This window comes from Stegastes partitus, unplaced genomic scaffold, assembly GCF_000690725.1.
Source record: "Stegastes partitus isolate 25-593 unplaced genomic scaffold, Stegastes_partitus-1.0.2 Scaffold745, whole genome shotgun sequence".
NCBI classification, from domain to species: Eukaryota; Metazoa; Chordata; class Actinopteri; family Pomacentridae; genus Stegastes; species Stegastes partitus.
In genome coordinates this window covers 212,522-231,260 of record NW_007578476.1, presented here as the reverse complement: position 1 = coordinate 231,260, position 18,739 = coordinate 212,522, and the positions used below count along the sequence as shown (strand labels likewise).

Genomic DNA, 18,739 nt, shown 5'->3' with positions numbered 1-18,739 from the left:
TGTAGATTTTTGGCATTTTCTAGTTTGAAGAAAAAATCTCAGAAAGTAATGTTTTTATGTAAAATTTCACAGATGCCATTTTAAATATCCATAGTTTATGACAAAAGCAAATCAGAGTCAGTCAATCTGAAGGCCACTGATGATTTGAGCTGAATGACCCTCTATGATCACTGTGTGAGGTCATGGAAGGATCATTACACCTAAAGAATATAAAAAACTACAAACAGACTCACTTCCTTGTTAAACAATGAAAATGGATTTTTTTTTTTTTTTTGCAACATATTCTCCCTTTTCTTCTGTTTTTCTATGGTTAATGTGTTTTTTTAAAAATCTCGATCATGAATCATCATAAAAACAAGACTGATTGTCCAACATTCTCTGTAATCATCACCTGAAGGTATCGATTTACTCCAATGTTGTTTCATTTCCTCATTCTTCTGGAGATCACACGGAGCTATCCATTTACGACAAGGAACAAAGGATCCATGCAAAAACAATTTAATGCCCTTAATATCTAACAAACAAACACCGTCCTTCGATAGTGATCCAGTAGACACAACACATCATGTACAAACATACAAGAAACTGTTCATTGTAAGAAGACACTTAAAAGTCAGTTGATCACAGTTTGACAATAATCTGTAAGTACTGGCCGATTCACAGAAATGTTAAAAATTAATCTCACATGTAGAAATACTTATTTTTGTTTAAGCACCTTCAGATCTGTAGTCAGTTGATTAAGGTAGAAATACAGGGTGCAAAAGTAAGACTGCAATAAAGCCAAAAGTCAGGTTCACTCTGTAACACAAAAGGCTCCTTCTATGCAAATGTTGTGCTTGATGAGGTTTCTGCTCCTTTAGCTGTTCCACTAGAGGGCGCCCTCGCATAGACTGATGTTCTTGAGGAGGAACAGAAATCACCTGGAGTTTCCAGGCAGGTCTGAGTGCTGATGAGTCATAGCACCATTACCATAGCACACACACTCAAGTAGCATAGAATCAGGAAACACTTAAAAAAAAATGCACCAACAGTACAGTCAGAGTCGAGGGGTAAAAGAGCCACAATGTCATTGAATCAACAATACAATAACGTTTGCTTTTCAATCACAAATTGCACTCGGAGCAGCAGGCAGACATTGTGCAGTTTGTCGGTTTCCGGCCAGCTCGATTGTATTCTTCTTCTTCTTTTTTTTTTTCTTATTCCAGTCATGCTACATGAAATGAGGTGAACGAGGCGAATTTCTGAGCTGAAGCCTGAGCACGCCTGGATTATTTGACTTTCAGGGCCGATAAAGTGACTCAGGTCGGAGCGTGTGGTTCTGGCGTTGATCCTGGCAGTCTGTGGTTTGTTTGTTCTCCAGTGTTGTAGCAGTAACATCAGCAGCTCAGCACCCAGACATGGGCTCAGACAGAAAAACATGAGGCTCAGCTGGTGGTCCGGTATGTGTCAGTAGGTTTTGAGCAGTCACAGCGTATTGATTCATAGTTTTCGTAGACTGTGTTTTGTTGAGTCTGTTTTTTGCTTGGAGGCGGTTTGTAAACAGCTTTATGCAAGTGGACAAAGCACAAGTGGGTCATTTCCCAACCAAGGCAGGCAGCATTTTATGAGATTGCATGAATCTAATCCAGTGTGAACCCACCAGTGTTACTCTTAAGGAACTAACCAGAGTCAGTTTGCTCACGTAATATCCAACAATTACATAGTGAGAAAAAGAACAAACACTTTGCAGTTCCTTAAGAGAAAGTGGCGGTTTTGCAGTCCTTTGTCTTCCACTTAGAAGGCACAGGATGAGTACATAGCTGCAGTGAGAAGAGGTTTGGCACTGAAGATTGAGAATGCTGTGACAGGAAGTCCTTCCTCGTGAGTGAGTCACTCCTGACTGGCTCGTCTCTTCTCGAGCTTCATTTTGAGTTCCTCATTGAGTGCTGCAGGGAGACAGTAGAAACACTTTGAGATTAAACTTCATCTGCTGCAGACGGATAACACGCAGCCAAAATTTCTCATGCACTCACTCTGCGCGAGAGGGGACGGGGAGAGGATGAGTCGTCTCATCGGGTTGGTGGGCGACGCCGGCACTGGCGAGGTCAGGATGCGACGGTCCGGGGCGGGGGACCTGGACAGGGGGCTGGTGGACCAACGATCTGCGCCAGAATGAAAGCAGCCATCATTGTTGCAGTCTGTGTGAAGCTGCGTTTGTTTTATGTGACTGAGACTAACCTTGTTTTGGAGGCAGAGCAGGGGCCCTGGGCAGGGGGCTGGAGGGGGCAGTGTGGAGGATCCTCTCTCCATTTTCATCATTGGCAGACACATATGCTGATGGCACAAATAAATACAACATGCTCAGCCTCATTGTTTACTTGTAACACACAGGAAAACAAACAAAAAAAAACGTGTCGCCTCACTGATATTCTCCTCGTAAGGCTCCTCCAGTAGGAAAGGCTGTAAAGTGCCTGCTGTCTTCTCTACCAGAGCATCAATGACCTCATGCAGCGTCGCACAGGGAATCTGTGAGACAAAACCTCCGCGTCATACACCTCCTTCTGCTGCTTTGTCGCATCTCGCTACTCAAACTTGTCATTTTCATGTCGTACATTTGTTTTTCAGATGATGCTTATGAGATCTACTGTGCACCGAGTTGTTGCCTCATCCCCCAAGATCCCGAAAGCTACAAAACTCAGAAACCTTTACGAGATACATAAACATAGAGCTGCGTTCTGTTTTGACAAGTTGTCACTTCAGAAATGGTGTTATTATCTGACAGAAAACAACACAGACAGCTCTTCAGAGATTTGCAAACGCATACATTTGACTTCTCCTATAGCATACATGTTACGTGTTTTCTATCTCTTGAATTGTTAACCTCATAACTGGGATGTATTCATCCAACATACGGGTTCAGTTCTGGTGCAAACATTATTAAAGACCCGCCTCTGGTTAAAAGTTTTTTACCTTGTTCACATGTTCATATGTTGTTGTTTTTTTATATGCTAAAATACATAACATGAGCGAAATAAGCTCCATGGTTGAACATTTGTAATATGAAGCTGCATTGTACCGATGAGGAAACACGGATTCAGATTTCTGTGGTTTCGTCTGTCATAACCATACGGAACCAATTCTGTCAGTTTGCATGCTGGGACTTTCCACATCATTATTCTTTAGTATCGGGTTGCCTTTTGAACACGTATGGCTGGATTACTCCAATAACTTGACATTGTGTGGCGTAGAGTAGTTTCACAGTGCTTGAGGAGATTTGTAGGTGAGCTGGTGTGCTTGAGTGGCAGCGAGCAATGAAGGGCTTAATAGAGAGAGAGAGAGAGGACTTAACAGGTCTATGCGGAAGTCCCTGTGTAGTGTTACATCTAAGCCACTGAAAGGCAGAAGTGGGTTATTATGATGGAAGAAACACTTGTCAATATGTAATTTTGTTCAAACAGCTTTTTGGGGGTTAATCAATGACTGAAGAGGGACTTTAAGGGAATTGACCCCGATGAGACTGATCCACATTAAGAGTTTCTAATGTAAACTATACATTTAGTCACAATCGGCTCACGTTTTTAGTGCTGCAGTCTTCTCAAGCACACTGTTACCTACATGAAGCTAATTGTGATCACTAGAGTTCACAGATTGAGACGTAGGACAATAGAGAGTATCAGTATCACGTGAGGAAAAGTAGGATCCCTATGATAAGGTTTCTCCTATAAAAACTGTCTTAATATTATGTTAACACTGCAAGGACATAAATCAGTTATAATATGACATATTGTCTAAATTCATCCTATGAATCGTTATAACATTGTAAGTACAATTAATATTAGGCACTTACAGGATTTTCCACATCGATGACGTAACCACCTTGGTCCCTCTGAGTCACTCTGTAATGTCTGAACACTGACCTGGAGAAAACAGACAGAATATAACATTTTAGCAGGATGCAGAGTCTATGACTTTTTTGCAATTCTGGGTTCCAGATGTTCAGCAGGTGTTTACCCGTTGAGGTCCTGTCTAGTAGTGACAGCCAGCGAGCATCCGTCTCGGCCCGGACGGAGCAACATGTTGCCACAGTCTGGGTGTCTCTCTAAGAGGACTTCGGCCTCTGTTCGGGACACTGGACGAAAACACCTGCAGGTCACACACTCCATATTACACTAAAGCACTAAAGGGCCACATTGGATCTTCTCAGTGCAGCACAGAGGAGAACTCACGGTGGGATCTCTCCTACTAAAGGAACAGAGAGGGGGGAAGGAGGAGCTCGAGCAGGATTGCGGGATCTCCGTCTTGATCTTTCTTTGTCCACCACCTCCTTCAGCATCTGTAGCTGCCCCGGCAGCAGCGTGAGACAGGACGGTACATTCAGCTGTGATTGGATGAGAAGAGGGAGTATTAATGAGACAGAACAATGGAGAGACAGGCTGGCACAGGGAGTGTGAAAGATTCATATTTACATCGACAACAGAGTAGAGGAATCCTTTCCACAGCTCCCGTGATTCTAAGTTGGGTGCCTGGGAAGAAGACAGCAACACTTTCACTACTTAGAAGTGTGTTTATTTGTGTTTGAGTGTGTGAGTCTAGTTGCATACTGTGAGCTTGGTCTCCCCATCCTTCATGCGGAGGATGAGTCTGGCCGCCTCCAGGTTTCTGTCTCGGCTGCAGTCATCCTTAAGGGACACAAACCCGCTGAGGTCCAGCTTCTCCACGTACTGCACACACACAAATATGTTTAAACACACCACAATGCACAAAAATCCCAACGAGGGAGGTGCAAAATCTGAAACTTACATGAGTGTCCTTTGCATTATTGAAGAAATATAAGGAGTTCCCACACAGACAGGTCCACAGCCGCTTGGATGCCTGTCACATAAAGACGGAAATCAGCAAATGTGGAAAAAAAAAAAAAAGGGATGAGCCACTGTGACAACACATCTGTACGATGGAGATTTCCCTTTTTATCACCCCCACATTTCCTGTCCCAAGAGATGGACACTGAGTGAGGCCCAGCTGCTGTCAATCTGTGGGCATGGATCACTGCAACACCCTGCACCTGAGCCAGGCTCACATTACATGTCCGTGTTGCATTAAAATGAGCCTAATGAGAGGCGGGTGGGCCTGAGGAGGGGGACAGAGAGAGAGAGCGTCCCATCCTTTATTCATCACCTCACAGAGAAATAAAACCAACAAGAAAAAGCATCCCTGAGCAGCAAGTCAATTCCACTGTGTGCAACTTTTGCATCTAGATCTTGGAAATGCACTTCAGGGATCAGACTGCCAAAGCAGTGTATCAAGATAACAGTCACAATTGGATTGTGAGTGATGAAGCTGCCTGGCAGGGATTTGCTATAAGGACACAACCACATGAGATGTGACTGGAATGACATGCAACGTTTTGACAGCAATCGGGATCCCTCCATTGACACGTTGCGATTAGTTTAGAAATTGTTGCTTTCTTGCAGAAACCCGGACTAAACCGCTATGTAGGGGGGAAAAAACCAATCCCACCAGCAGCTCCGGGGTAGTTTCGCCTCGCCCATTCTAGCACAATAAGGAAGTTGACAGCTCCCCGGGAATGGAGGAGCAGCCGGTGTGGGGTGCACACACACTCACATCCACGCACTGACCACCGCTATCTACAGCATGCACGCTGGAACAACATGGCACTGTCGGCGTGCGTCGGGGCGAGCCTACCTTCTCTTTCGGTCCTCGCTTGTCCAGGTATCCTTCGTAGTAGCAGGGCGGGAGCTGCGCCCGGTGTCCCCCCGGTCCGGAGCGCTGCCTGACGGGTGCAGCCGCCATGAGTGTCGCTGGCTGGGCACCGATCGAGGACAAAGGGGCGCTGAGTAATTCGGGGACTGACACGCCTTCCCCCCGATGAGATAGTGCTGTGGCAGTAATCCAACAGCTGGCTGATGAAGCCTGCTGTGTCTGTGGGTCATGCAGACGGCTGGTTGTGAAGATTAAACATCTGATGGTTTGGGGAGGGATGATGTCCTAAGTATGGAGATGTTTATTGAGCATAAATGTGCAAATGTCAATAAGTGGATTTGCATAAAAAATCAGGTAGGCTGTAAGTAAAAAGAGATTATGTTGGTCTTTTGTGCTAATTTCTGAATCCTCATATAAACTATATCAAACTGTTTCAATAATAACAATAAAAAAACACACAAATAAGAAAAAAATATTTGCAAAGAGACACACAAGGGGACAAATTACTTAGCATTTATTTGACTAAACAAATGAATAGCATACATTCATACACAATAATAAACATACAATACACAAGATTACACTTAGTACAGAGGTAATCCATACATCCTAAAGATAATCCAGGATAATCCCACTTCTAGTGTCCCCATAAAGTCACAGTTACAAAAACAAGGCATTGCATAAGACTAAAGCTGTAATGAAGACACATGCAAAAAAGTTCCTTTTTTTAATATATATATATACAGAAAAACTTCATTAAGATTGAAATAAAGCTTTAAGGCTGTTAATACTTCATTCATCAATATTGCAAAGTTCAGGCACAGGATTTAGTGTTTAAGATGTCAGCTGCAGCATTCGGACAGCTATTTCAGCTGTGACAGCAGCAGCCCACAAAAATTGATCTTAGCCCTTTGTTCCACATTATTCATCGTCAATATTATGCAAGCTATATAACAGCTCATCCTGAGCATCTGACCCTCCTTTTATCACAAACTGAGGGCCTCTGATTTAGTGTAATGAGGCATGTAAACCTGCACCTGAACCACGGCTATTACTCAGCACAGTCAACCCCCCCCCAGGCCCAAAACATACTATGAATAACAGAGGAGACATCAGAACATAACATTAAGAGGTACATACTATGATAGCAATGAGAGTATTATTCCAAGTATGGGCCAGGAGGCTGAGGTCCAGAGGCACCATGGGCTTGGGATGGGGCAGATAATGAGAGAGGGGGTAGGAGTATAAGGGCAGGTGGTGAATAAAGACTAGTGGGGGAGGGCATAATCCACTGCTGTGTGCCCTTCCCTTCTGAAAAGACCTGTCTGTTCCACTCCCAGTCTAAATGGAGATGGGAGAGATGAGTGGAGCTGGGGGCGGTCTAACAAGGGGATCATGACAAGAGGAGAAAGTTGGCATTTTAGTGAACAGCACAAACCCTGACAGGTCATAGTTTGCTTGTAAAAGGCTTAATTGGAACTGAAACCGGCCATTGTGTATAGACCTTCCTCATTATTTGTAAATTGAGTACACAATAACCGGGAAATAGCATTTTCTATCAGGTCCGATGCACAGTTTCAGGCTGAAAACAGAGGCAGGTACAAAAACACCAAACACACTTCAGATAAATTTCCATGCTCCAAATTATAGGTTGGAGTACTAAAGCCAAGCTTACCCCAGCACCGAGGGGGAAAACAAATCACAGACAGAAAATTCATGGACAAACAGTTCAATAAAAGCCCTCAAAATATTGTGAGTGACACTGCCAGCAGTATCAATAGAGCCTGAGAAAACGGAGGAACTAAAGGATGTATAGGGTTTTGCTTTGGTGTAAAGCTGCACAATATTAAGAGTTGGGAGAAGATAATCATTGCATAGAACCAGCTTAACTATTTTACTGAATTTCATGCATCAGTCTGTATGAAATACATGTATTTTAAGAACAAAAAAAACAGCCTCCTGCAATTTGGGAATATGGGCAACTTTTCTTTGGCATCAGTGCTAAGAAACATGAAGTTGGAGTGCTTTAAAATAAAACAACTCAAGAGCTGTGCGATGGCTTCCTAACAATTAGTGAGATAAATGTACAAATAAAGGAAGTGCATTTCTGGGTCCATCATGTTTTTAAAAAGTGACGTCTAAAACTTTCTGATAATGCTAAAATGGCAAATTACTACAAAAATGGCAACTCCAGAACAGTTACAAACGGTAGTGAGTTGTTATCTACTGAACGACTCCTGATGTTTTGAAGTTTTTTTAATGTGTATATATTTGTATTTGAAAATATATTCATATTAAAACCTAGGAAAAGCCACCCAGTGTGGATTTGGTGAGAGATAACAAACAGAAATCATATGACAGTGCCACTCAAATAAACAGCTGAGAACAACCCTTAGCACCACCAGATGGCAGTGGAGGATAGTGTCAAAGATCGACAAAAGGCAGCCAGTCGTCCATGTTGACTCTCTCAAGTCAACGACAACAACAGCGCTAAAGCCGGAAGGTACAGAGTTTAAAGATGGGAGTGTAGAAAACAGTGCTTAGAGGTATAGTTGCACATACATGCATGTGTGTAGTACCAAGATGAACAATACACGGAACAAAATATGTCATTTTGTGAATATAAAATACGAAAAATAAAGTAGTTGCACTTCTTAGTGTTTGTGGGTACTGCAGCACAAGTCTTTATAGATGCCATTGTCTCCTGGTCTTTTTTCCTTCTGTCCTGGTAATAGAGGTGTAGTGTACAAAGTGCATAGGTGCAATAGACAATGATTATAAAGACTCAGGATATGGTAAATGCACCCAAACATCATGCTGTCATTTTTCTGATTGAACAGCCCTATGGTTCTTAAGAATCCATTAAATCTTGACAGAATTTTTTTAAAAAAAGTGTCCTCTTTACTCAAATAACCCTAAGATACAATTTGGTCACTGTCTTGAGATGTTTACCCTTTAATTACAGAAAAGAGAAATATCTTTTGGTAACTGAATTGATAAGCCTCTATCCTCCCATCTCCAACCCCTCTTGCCTTGCTGTTTTCAGTGTTGCAGAGGCACCACCACTTCGACATAGTTGTTGGGGAAGTATCCTGATTTTCCGCGAAGGGCTCCTTCATACCAGTTCTCATCGATGTAACTGATCAAGGTGATGATGTCGCCCTCGTGGAAGCCCAGCTCTCCGTCATTCTCTGGCTCAAAGTCATACAGGGCTTTACAGCATGGCTCACCTGCAGACACACACACACACACAGAAGTAGACATGCAAGAAAGGAGAAAGAAAAAAACATAGTCATGCCATGAACAGAATTTTAACAACTTCCATTTAACAAGGTTAGTATATTCTCCTTTGAAGGGTTTTCATTAGAGGAATTGTGTCACCAGTATGCTTTCCAGGACTTGGGGAAAAAAAACATAAACCTCAGTCAATAAAACAGAAAATGTTGAAAGTTATAAGTTAGTCTCCAGTAGGCTGATGGAGAATTCTTCTGAAGCTCAAGATTGAAAAATATATACTGATGTTAAGCAGCAAAATGATTTAATTCCAACCATCACAGAGGATATAAATGCGAAAAGTCTTGGTTCAAAATGTTGAACTTTGTTGATACAACGCTTTTTGCATTTGCTTCCTCGTGATCTAAGATTCACCCCTTGAATACATTGTGATTCATCTTGAGGCTCAGAAGTTGGAGGAGTCAGTGAACAGGCTGTCAGATGCATACAAATCAGCCAAACCATGACAGGTAAAAACTGATGATACCATACATCCACGGTCTTGGTCAGATAAGAGTTATATTCACACTGACAAGCTCTGCTGTGTTCTGACCTGACAGACTGGACGCAGTGGACCCAACAAACACCATTCCGCAATGTTAGTTCAATACTTTACAACCACACAGCCGTGCATACACCTCTCTGTCCCACGGTGTGCAACAAACTTCATAAAAGCAGTGAAATTCTAAAGCTCCGTGTACGTGACACGCCATCTTCATCTGTCCACTCACGCGATCTGCTCTTGATGGAGGTTCTTTGGCAGTATGGACCTTGATATTGTGCTGCGGCTGGTTAATGTTGCAGAAGGAAAAAATACATCAGACATAAGAATGAGACAAACTTGCACACATGCCTTCTTGGGACAAGGCCTTGCGCACACACACACACACACACACACATATACACACACACACACACATATACAGAGAGCTCTCATATACAAAATAAGTTTACCAGGCGAGTAAGCTGGAGGGCTTGATGCAGCTGGCGCGTATCCTCCGTTTGACTGTTCTACTTCTCCAAAGTCAAAAGCTGGTCTGGGCTTGGGTGTGTATTCACGTCTTGGACGAGACTGAGCATCATTTACCCTGCACATAATCACAATCAAAAACATGACCTCTCTGAGCTCACAAGCAGTGGATCTACCAAAACAATACAGGCAAGTTAAACAAAGAGTTAAATTTCTTGTGGGCTATAATCCTGTTACTAAAACCAGAATTAGATTTTCAAAAGCAAAACATATTTGCTTAAATTTGTTATTCCAAAAGTAAGATCTATTTTATTTCTGTAATGGAGGGAAAATCAACCTAAATGATCTATACCCACAAAACCACAGACTGACATCTCAATAAAGTAAAAAAAATAAGTGATCTGTGCTTCTTATCAGCAGCTGCTTGACAAATATTTAATCAGATGGGTAAAAGAAAAGATGGTACGACTGAATCATCCCTCGTCACAAGCCAGAGGACGCAGCCTCAACATACAAAAGGCATGCCATCTTCCACAAATAGCCACGGTGCTGACCTTTCTTTCAGTTTGTCAGAAAGCCCCTCCAGGACCTGTGAGACCTGTTTGTGGTACTGCAGCAGAGACTCCACAAAGGAAGACAGCTGACTCACCTGCTCCACCTACATGAGCATGAACATAAGAGCTATTTTAGAGTTAGACCAAACACAGAAACAACTCTCAACCTACAGTAAACAAATGCTTTCCTCTTTAACTGCTGGCATTCTCCTCTCTCATCAATCCCATTTGTCTATTATTATGTCAGAAATCACAGTGACTTTGTTGCTTTGAGGCCCCCTCGTTAGCACATGAAAACAATAAATACCAGACCTAACGGGTTTGACAAGCTGACCCTACTGAAAGTCACTGTGGAAAAATACAAGGCAGCTACAATGTCAGCTGACGCACACTGCCCTTAATACATGTGTCATGCTGACTGGGTAGCTGTGGGCAGAAAGTGGCATGTACTTCCAAACTATGTAGTCAGAGATAAGGATTATCAAATAATAAAGGTAATAAAATCAGTTTGGCAACCACCTTCTGTACAGTTTTAAAGTTATCTGAAGATTCTTAATTGTCAATTTTAGTTTAAATGGTAAATGGTTTAGGGGTGCATATCTACAGAATGTAACGCCTGCAGCCTTAAATAGCTTTATTAAAAGCTACATTTTAAAATGTTTTTAAAGTCTATTATAGTTGACTATATTGTGCATAGTCATGCTAAACATGTTGACATCATTCAGGTGCTAGATTAACCACTGATTAAAATGACAAGTTACCACACCTTAAAAAAAGAGCATATTATATGTAATAATATATTTGATTTTGTATGCTGCTTATTGTGTATATTTCTCTTGTGGAATAATCAGGACAGCCTCACTAGCACGACTACAAATGCATAATTTATGCATATACAATTCTTCTACAAGCTACTCAACTGAATTATGCGAAAAACACTTCCTGATTCTCACACATGACCATGAACATGACATCACTGAATATTTCAGTTACATCAGTCTCCTTGATGTTAATCACAGGTTTACCAACAGCAGTCGACCTAAGGCAGGTAAAATGACACGTACTTTCAACTTGGTACATTACAAAAACAAGTCCAGCAGGTTTAAATGTGGTGTCTGCAAAGTGAACGAGAATAAACAACTGGTAACTCACATCTGTTTCCAGCAGGTTGTGCATAGAGCACTCAGCCAGGTCTTTGGACTCGTGGAACTTCTCCAGGGCCTGCCTGATTTCTTCATCTTGGATTTTACCTTGACGTTTCTTTTTATAGTCATAGTCTAGACGACGGCCCTCCAACTTCTTGAGGTGGTGCTGAGTACAGATATCAAAGTATTTTCAGTTAATCATGACTGTTTTGAGAAATGTTCTGTGCCACCGGTGTGATTCCAGTCTATGTGTGCATTTGTTACACATATGGACTATAAATATGCTTTGCATACTTGTGTAGCAGATGCACAGACTGCAGAGCTCGTACTGAATTCTACCTCTCTGATTCTACCTGAATGTCTTTGATGTCCTTCTCAGCGACGGCCTGCAGTGGGTCAATAAAGTTCTGCTTCACATCGATATCCAAAGAGTCCTTGAACTCGGCCATTCTTTTCATTGAGTCTCCTATGTCTACTAGAGCCGCACCTGCAGAACACACAAACATTATCATTAGGGAAGGTATAGGACAATAATCACCAGATCTTTACGACAGAAAATTAGAACACAAAAAAAATACAACTGGATTCACACAGTCCCCCTCTGTCTGAATGCTTCTCTGTTTTCATGGTTTCCAAGCATACAACATGAACATCTCTTTCACTGTGTATCTCATCCTCCTCCTGAAGCTAATGTTCTTACCGAAGTTGGTGTCCACGCCCATCTCCTGTCCATATTTAGTCATACACTCCCCCAGGAGACCCTCAGGCTGGGGGTAACCTGGACTCTTCACCTGCCCACGGATTTTGGACACAGTGTTGAGCATGGAAAGCTTAGCTCTTGTTGCTGGGTTGGGCTGGAGGTACTCTGATGTCTTACCGATGACTTCCACAACTACTTTGCTGGTAACATCTGCTTTCTGGTGGTATAGGGTAAGAGACAATAATTGATAACTGTGCACATATGCAGACTTCTATGTCTTATGTGGGTCAGAGAAACCTGGGGGACATTAGCTCACAACACAAGATATTTCTACTCCACACATGAACTTTGTTAAAATATATGAAGTACCCTTTCTAGGTCCTTGAAGTCTTCATCCAGTTTGGTTCCCTCTGCACCTCCAACCTTCTCACTCACCATCTGCGAACACAAAGCAAACAGAGCAATGACGCCGACTGAACACAGCATGTTTACTGATCTTCATGGAGGGTTACTTAAAAGATCTTCATTTGTGCGGTATCGTGATAGACTTGACATTAAATATGAGTAATTTTTATGGAAAACAACTGACGGAAAAGAATTGCTTGTGGAAATTTGTATTGATATCATTGTAAATATTTCTGAAAACTGTCTCCTGTTTTCCACTTACAGTTGCATGAAAGGCACTGGGCAAAATACATGTTTTTAGAGCATGACAAATTCTGTCTCATCAAGACTTGTGGTAACAGTCAACAAACAGGCTCCTCTAAACAACTGACCGAGGAGCTGAAAATTAAGTCAATTTGTGCCGAGCAAGGGAAGATACAAAATGTTTTTTTTTTACTGTCCGAAATGTGGGGGCTATTTTCACAGTGGGAGGCACTTTGTGTGTGATTGGCTTTAAAAAAAAAAAACAGTTTTAAGCTGTTTTATCTGTCAACGGTGGGTGACTGAGCACTGACTTTGCAAATACCACAGTTACTTTTTTCTTGTTTGTGTTTTTAAGTTTAAGTAATAAAAATTATGTTAATATTTGAAGAAAGGTTCCTTTTAATGTCTGTTTTCTGCAGGGCCTGTATTTACTTCTGTAAATATCAGCAAAATAAGCCATTTGCCTGGGAGTGCCCAAAGTTTTGCATTCAACTGTGTCTACCTTCAGAGCAAATTCAACGACAGAACAGAAGTTCTGGAGCTGACAGGGGATCAGAGGCTTGCTAGAGGCTGAATGGAGGGAACATGTTGTCAAATAGCCTGAGCGAAACCTGTAAAAAAAACTCCCTGTTGTCTGTTTCCAAACTTTAATAGACATTTATGTCCAACCACTTTGTTTTTGGTTAACACAATTCTGAAATTCCAAGACATGCCCATCGTTTCCATCGGGGGGGAGGAACTGAGTTCCACAAACTAGACTTTCCTCTGTACTGAGAGTCTTGATTCCATTAGGAATTATACCAAAAGATTTTTCTTTTTCCATCAGGTCAGCACACACACTGCAGTTTCCTACACTACAACCACATCCATGGACAATTTCACTAAACACAGATGCTAGCTTCATCTTTCTCTCACTCGGCTGGCTGGCAGACCGACCAAACAGAGACTCATTGTGTGTGCATTCTCATTTGGTTCAACTCGGTGCAGCTGTCAGCACCACACGGCACATAAAACTGTACGACCAGATGGATCAATCAATCTCTCTAGTTTATGTAACGGACAGGCCTGGCAACATTCCTTTGTGTGGAACACTCAGTGGCTCTGGAACTGCCCTGAGGAGTCATTTCCAACTGGTTCATGGCATTTAACTCGGCTCTGCGTGTTTCCTAATTAAGAAGTTGCAATTATTGAATCTCTTGGTACCAGATGTGAAGCTGTGGCAAACAAACTGGCAAGAAAAAAGCAGGAGAACTCTTTGGACTCTTTACCTGCTTTACTGCATTCATTTGTAATAAAAATGTGACCTGGACTGCATCCAAATCACAAACACAGTGAGTTTCAGCTAAAAATACAAAACTAAAGTTTGTACCTTCATTGAACAAACCCAACAGAACATTTCCAGCAACTGTGGAAAAAGTGCAAACTGGCCTTAATACATACTCTAAAACTCTTTCACAGAAATAATCTCAAACATACGGTTCACAACATTCAGAAGGCATCTGGGACCATTCCCCCTTTCTTCTTTCTTTACTACATCAGCTCAGCCATATTCTTAGGATACATACAGAGTGAAGGGTATTCCACAGTATCTCCATTGGATAAGGGTCTGGGCTCCAACTAGACTGTTTTCTTTGTCTGAATCCATCCTGACACTATCTGGTAAGATATTTTGAGAAAATTGGAAAATCATCTGCTCAGGCCCAGAGGCAGCAAAGCAGCCTAAAATCGTGATGCTCTCCAATCTTCCCCTTTGAGACATGTTTTCTTGTTGGTATTCAACGCCCTTTTTTACACCATACATACTCCTGTTTGTTTATCCCAAAACAATTCAACCTGCAGTGATGTTTTATTTAGAGAGCAGCATCTTCCTCTGAGTATCAATGCTGGGTGGAAGGTGAATTCATGAATAGAGGCGTCAACCAGCTCCAGTGATGCCATTTAGCAATTACTCTCCATTTTAGTTCTTTTTAATCACACCTAACTAGGTTTGCACTTCTATGAACAGTGGCCACAGCACTTTTTCCAAGTACCTGCTCATAGGGAACATTCGGATTTATTTGGTTTTCCATGTAGAATCTGACATGGTATTAACCTGTTTCTGTAAATGAATCAGATCATTTGGTGTAGTATATAATACCGTATAATCTTAACTTGAATTTTTAACTTAATCAGTTATATTTGTAATATATATATATACACAATACTGTAGGGTCTTTACCTTAATATTCACATACGTTTGGGAAAAATTGATCAAATAAATACTATTGTTGGGTCTGATCCTTAACATTTACACTTGTAGATAGATGTGTAATAATCTCATTTCATCTCATCTCAATCTCATCTCAGCTGACCCTCAGTAGTTTTAAATGTGCTATGTAAATAACAACGACTTGACTAGTACTGAATCACTCTCATCTACAGACAATTTGACAGAATGCGAATCGATGAATATCTAACCTCCTCAGGACTATTCTGTAACTCTTCACAGCCTCATGCAAAACAGTCACGCTTGATTGTAATTCTTCTGAGTTTTCTTGTTTGTGAGGCATGAATCACATCCGCAATTGATTCTTGTCAACAACAAACTCTGACTTGTAAATATCTTCTTTTTTTTCTTTTTACAAGTCAAGCTATCTCTGGAGCACATTTCCAAATCTGTTTCACTGATTGGAGGTTTTGCTGACTCACTAGCCCAGGATTCCCCCCCAATCCATACTAGACGAAAACAGCACAGTGATCAGTGTGTTATTTAACATAAATTGTGTTTCTACATAATTGTAAGTTAGGTGAAGATCTGACCATAAGGCAAATTTATGCAATGCAGATAATTGGGGTTTGGTTAATTTATTTTTACTTGCCAGTGAAGCTGCGTGAAATCCAAACAAGCTTAAGGTACCTCATCTAGATTCCTAATTATCAAACAAGCTTTTTGTCCACTGTGACTAATAAACATTTATATCCCAGTAAAGCGGGGGTATGTGGCTATGTGGTAAAGCTTTAGTTTTAGTTACATAACAATTACCTCCAAGTTATTTACAACTATTTGACTGAAAATGCTGAAAGCTACATTTAAATAAGAAGAGTTTAACTGCACCATGATGAACACTATGTGCTCTATGGAATCTGGATAAGTATACTTAGCCACTTCCTCACCATAAATATTCTGTTGAATCATTAAGTCATATATATTTTTATGGCAGTACGACAAAGGCCCTGCTTGGCCACTATCGAAGACAACTGATTACACTCCTGCTCCACCCCAGTACTTTCATTGCAAAGCCTGAATCACAAGATGCCACACCTGATGTGTGTCAAAGGGGAAGACATTCAACATAGGTCCTACAGGTGTACAGCAACAATGTATTTCCCAACAGTTAATCCTTCGGCAATGACAGCTGGTCAGAACCACTGTACTGTGTACCTGCAAATCCACCTGTACTGGTTTTGCGAGAGCTTGCTTGGAAAAATATTATTTTTGAGCACTTAACCTTGGTTCGTTAGGGCTGCTGCCACCTCACTGACTAACTCTATGTTGTCTTTCTTGAGAGCTGAAATCTGGTTTGGGCAGAGTATTCACATAATTAGGATTCCACTCCACACTTACTAAGAAAGACGCAATCACTGGCTTGTCGCATAGTGTCACACAAAAGCGAGGACCTGTTGCAAGCATGGTGTCCTCAGAACATTGGCCTACAGTTTTGCCGGCCATGACTTGTTGAGTTTCATGTTTGTGGTGGTGGATTCAACTGCCTCAAGAGCCAGCATTTTAATTTATTTCCTAAAGAGATGAGTGCTACTTAAAATTTGGAAACATAACATAAACCTGGCTCAATAAATCCAAGATTTTTAAAAGCAGCACATGCAGGGCTGTGATGCTGATGCATAAATTACTGTGAAAGTCTGCACACAATCAATCAAGACACCAATCAGACATTTTCACAACATGGCAAAATGTCAAGTCCATTTGTTTAAATATTTGACTTGCTTCTCTAAACGTCCAAGTCAATCTGGTGCCTGTGTTAAATTGAGCATTACGTTTTTCATGCACGCTACGTCAAACCTACTAACTGCACAAAATGTAAAATTAAATTAAATTTCAGAACGACAAGACAAACAATGGAAACTGTTTTGCCAAAGCTGAAAACAAGTTGTGACTTAGAGTCTATATAATAACAAATCATCTAAGTGCCTGCATGTTAATATGGATCATTGGAGGAGAATTGGCATCAGATCATGGCTGTTTTTTTAATAAGTGAGAAGACAGAGGACTGGAAATATGCTAATTAATTTACACACAAACAACTTAAAAATATAACCCTATCGTGACATCTAGTGAGATGTCAACATTTGATTTCAGGGCTGTAGTTAGAAACACAGGAGATACTGAGCAGGAGTTTGGTTTGTAAATAACACATTACGCAATTTGCCTTTGTGTTATATTGTTTTAAAAACATTGTGCAATCCTACAAGCTGGAGATAACAAACATGAACATTAGTTTTGAACCAAGGTATTAACAGTTGGGTGAGCAGCCAAAATTGCTCCTGAAACACAACAACAACAACACAGAACACCAACCATCTCGTACAATATAATCACTGTATCTGACACGCATCCGATCAATGTCTGACTTCTGTGTCAATCAGAGGCGACAGGAACTTCGGACAGTAGTGTTGATCTTGTACTTTGACGCTAGCTTTAGCAATACAAGATAAGTGATTGGTCGAAACTTGCCTGCAAACTCAGAACAATGAACCTACCGACGACTGACTCAGTTAACCTGTAAGTACAAGTAACCGAAAGTGCTTGAATACATAACACTAGAGCAAAAAAATACGAGGAAAACAGCCAACTGTAACGATGATTAAGTTAACTAATTAGCTAAAACCTTGCGTTGCTAACTAAAGTTAGATTAGCATTAGCTAACGTAGCGCAAAGGGTTAACTTTGACGTTACCCGTGAGCAACAATTTGACAGTTGTTGAAGTGTTTATTAACTGCATAAATGGTTGTACACAACAAGCTGAGGCGTTCAATAAAGTTGCTGTTTAGTCAATAATGTTTTATCGACACCCGTGACATTTTCCACTTTGAATAACCAGCTAGCTTGAAGCTAACGCAATAAAAGTAACGCTAATGCTAACTGGTTAGCCAAGCGACTGGCTAGAGTTTAAAAAAAAAAAAAAAAAAGTCGTGCGTTTACCTGACTAGCTTTGTAAAACTGCTTCTTAAGTCCTGCGACAGACATCTTGCACCGTCAGAGCTGCCACCTGGACCACGATAGGGGAAAAATGTGTGGTAAATAGTTGCTGTGAGTTCACAGCACAAACAGCAGTCGAGCAACACGTCTTCAAACTTTGCACTGTGGATGAGAAACTTGCTAGGCAACCACAATTTCCTGGCCCGAGCTGCATGTGGGAGGCTCCTTCCTGCTGGATAAAGTGGGTCAAAACCAGACTGTCTAAAATCTTCAACTGTACAGAAACCGTAGACTATATAAAAAGCCACAGACTTTATATAAAAAAAACCCTTAGACTGTATACCATAGTGACACAAAACATGAATCCAAACATCCTCTTTCTCTGCAAACTGACTCAGTAAATGAACTGGTGACTTTGACAGCCCTCCATGAATCACTATTGTACTGTATGCTGCCAACTTCTCTGTTTATAATAAATAACTTGTTATTTAAGTTGGACATATGTACATATGTGTATGATCTATTACTGAGAAACTTTTACTTTTCCTGAAA

At 41.1% G+C, this 18,739-nt stretch overlaps 2 protein-coding genes across 3 annotated transcripts; both read right to left on the bottom strand.

The window, feature by feature from the left end:
* Positions 1-482: 482 nt before the first annotated feature.
* Positions 483-5,930, bottom strand: LOC103364380 (signal-transducing adaptor protein 2-like). Its single transcript, XM_008291480.1, is given in 12 exon segments — positions 483-1,925; positions 2,013-2,141; positions 2,218-2,313; positions 2,403-2,505; positions 3,827-3,896; positions 3,991-4,122; positions 4,206-4,357; positions 4,446-4,502; positions 4,581-4,700; positions 4,780-4,851; positions 5,683-5,862; positions 5,865-5,930. Coding segments are annotated over 12 exon segments (1,233 nt in total). The 3' UTR covers positions 483-1,869.
* Positions 5,931-6,197: 267 nt separating this feature from the next.
* LOC103364381 (endophilin-A2) lies at positions 6,198-18,360 on the bottom strand. Of its 2 annotated transcripts, XM_008291481.1 has the most exons (9): positions 18,191-18,360; positions 12,712-12,780; positions 12,343-12,559; positions 11,996-12,129; positions 11,650-11,808; positions 10,498-10,601; positions 9,928-10,061; positions 9,705-9,761; positions 6,198-8,930 (listed from the first exon to the last, which is right to left on the bottom strand). In XM_008291481.1, the coding sequence occupies exons 1-9, from the start codon at positions 18,233-18,235 to the stop codon at positions 8,743-8,745; spliced, it is 1,107 nt and encodes a 368-aa protein (XP_008289703.1). In that variant the 5' UTR covers positions 18,236-18,360; the 3' UTR covers positions 6,198-8,742. The 2 variants fall into 2 exon arrangements, with proteins under 2 accessions (XP_008289703.1, XP_008289704.1); XM_008291482.1 differs by lacking the exon at positions 9,705-9,761.
* Positions 18,361-18,739: the final 379 nt, after the last annotated feature.

What these genes read in the sequence shown, in the direction of transcription:
- LOC103364381 (XM_008291481.1), bottom strand. Translation starts at nt 18,235, where the DNA reads ATGTCTGTCGCAGGACTTAAGAAGCAGTTTTACAAAGCTAGTCAG. An exon ending in CCCTCCAGCTTACTCGCCTG is followed by an intron (nt 9,762 to 9,927) that starts GTAAACTTATTT and finishes AACATTAACCAG; the next exon opens with CCGCAGCACAATATCAAGGT. An exon ending in CTCCATCAAGAGCAGATCGC is followed by an intron (nt 8,931 to 9,704) that starts GTGAGTGGACAG and finishes GTGTGTCTGCAG; the next exon opens with GTGAGCCATGCTGTAAAGCC.